This window comes from Sphaeroforma arctica, assembly GCF_001186125.1.
Source record: "Sphaeroforma arctica JP610 unplaced genomic scaffold supercont1.388, whole genome shotgun sequence".
In the NCBI taxonomy this organism is placed as follows: domain Eukaryota; class Ichthyosporea; order Ichthyophonida; genus Sphaeroforma; species Sphaeroforma arctica.
In genome coordinates, this window is record NW_014040170.1 from 23,969 (window position 1) to 26,318 (window position 2,350).

The following is a 2,350-nucleotide window of genomic DNA, read 5'->3' on the forward strand; positions in this document are numbered from 1 at the left end:
TTTATATATATATATATATGATATTTTTATATATAATATATATATGATTTATATATATATATATATATATATATGTGTGTGTGTGAGTGATGCTTGCATATTTGTGTATGTCTGTGCGACATAATCACATCCACCTACGATTGCGTAGTCTATCTACGCTTCTTCAGTATGTTTTTATGGTGCTTATTGTAGCCTCATCCCGGAATCACAGACTCGGATCTGAAGCGGTACCCGCCAGCTCTATCATACAAAGATGCCAACCGTATGTACAAAGAAATGGGCGCGACTTTTCCGTTCGAGGATCCGGAACAACCAACAGGTTTGTGTGTGTGTCTGGCTGGGTGTCTCCCTCTCTCTGTGTGCGTGTGTGTGTGTGTGTGTGTGTATGTGTAGGACAAATCTTTGCTTTTGTTCTGTCACATTGTAGTTTAGTTATTAGAATGCTTAGTGACAGTTATATGGCAATATCTTCAAATTATTGCCATTCCAATCCTGACCAATTTTTCGATAATCCCGTTTTGCACAGCGACAGTATTGTAACGTCATACCAAGATCGGTATAATCCTGATTTTTTCTTTTTTGTCTTTGTTTCTTTCTTCAAAATCTTCCCAAAACCCCGATTCGCCCTTTTCCTTCCCTTTTTTATTGTTCGTTCTCATAATTTTTTAATTTTTAATTTTTGGCTCCGAATTTTCTGCAGCGAATATGGCGTACCATTGGATGCGCCTGTACGAAGTTAAGACACGAGTCTATGAACTGGGACAGAAACGCATGCACGTAGACAAGATTAAGGACAAACGCGTGCGCAAAAGGACCCGAAAACTTATGAAGAAAGTCAGGACCACGTGATGGGGTGTGACATAGTGAATGTGTGTATCAATAGCGTAGGTGTTAATAGCGTAGGTTTTAACAGCGTAGGTGTAGCTTAAGCTTGGACTGAGCTGTTGAGAACAGTTGGTGCCGTGTGTGTCGTAGTGCATATGTGTTGATAGCTTAAGTTGTAGCATAAGTGTTAATAGCGTAGGTGTAGCTTAAGCATGTGTACCCGTGGACTGGGCTGTTGACGACAGTTGGTGCTGTGTGTGTCGTAGTGCATATGTGTTGATAGCTTAGTTGACGACAGTAGGTAACGTGTGTGTCGTATTGCATGTGTGTTGATAGCTTAGTTGTAGCGTAGGTGTTAATAGCGTAATTGTAGCATAAGCATATGTACCCATGGACTGAGTTGTTGACGACAGTTGGTGCCGTGTGTGTCGTAGTGCATGTTTGTTGATAGCTTAGTTGTAGCGTAGGTGTCACTTGAGCATGTGTATCCGAAATGTATCTGTTGCGATGTCTGTAAATCGTTCTGTTGCGGGAAATCGGGTGCGGAGGGACACAGCTGCCACAGGTGTTGATTGATTCGTCCGCCAAACTGTGTTTTTAACTCTCACACATCTGATACGCCTACCTACTGATTAACATATATCTGAGATATCTACCTACTGTAGCACATTTCTGATATGTCTACCTACTAACTAACACATCTGATATGTCTACCTACTGTAACACATCTGATATGTCTACCTACTGTAATATACATCTGACATGTCTACCTACTGACTAACACACACCTGATATGCCCTACCGCGCAGATTCAAAAAGGTTCTTGCTATAGTGTGATCGGCTGAAAGGAGAGATGCGTGCTAAACAATCCACCGCAGCGAGCGAAACGGTACGCAATGGTTGGCATGGCAACATGGAAAGCGAAATGAAATCGAATGAAATGAAATAAATGCGATCAGATGTCGTTGCCTTCGCACCGAATGGCCCAGCTGGGATCAGAGAGTGTGTCTACGACCACACAATACACACACACTCGTCAATGGAATGGGCTGGCAGGTGCTATGCTGCACCTCAACAGATGTATTAAGGACCGCTTTGGGCAGGAGAAGACTGAAGTTACACAAGCTTATACCATAGGCAGCTCTAAGAAATCAGTCAGTGGAATGGGTAAACATGTCAAAATAAGCCAAACACAAGCTTATACCATGGGGCACTAAAGTCCGTCTACCTGATATGTCTACCTACACAGATATGTCTACCTACACAAATATGGCTACCCACGACGATATGGCTACCTCTACTCTTCAGCCGACAGATACAATATGGGTGTGTGTGAGCGATACAGCTCCAGTGCACCTGTAAACACAACGGTGACAAAAAGCTGTGTGCGTTTCTGCACGGAGCCTACACTTTACTAAAAGTATGGTGTGATATACCTACCTACACGTACTGATTGCATTGGTAGCGTATACGGCTGTTCGAGATACTTGGACGAGTCGAATCGCACCGCGCACTGTGTGTACAG

The 2,350-nt window shown here is 42.9% G+C and overlaps 1 protein-coding gene across 1 annotated transcript in view; it reads left to right on the top strand.

Moving 5' to 3' along the window:
* The window catches only part of SARC_05822 (hypothetical protein), a gene marked incomplete at its 5' end in the record, with an annotated part of 6,545 nt that extends 4,518 nt beyond the window's left edge, over positions 1-2,027 (top strand). Inside the window, 3 exons of the mRNA XM_014300303.1 lie at positions 212-319; positions 701-853; positions 1,635-2,027. Of these exons, the coding sequence (XP_014155778.1) occupies positions 212-319; positions 701-849 (257 nt within the window). The 3' untranslated portion in view covers positions 850-853; positions 1,635-2,027. The remainder of the gene's footprint in view (positions 1-211; positions 320-700; positions 854-1,634) is intronic.
* Between the last annotated feature and the right edge of the window lie 323 nt (positions 2,028-2,350).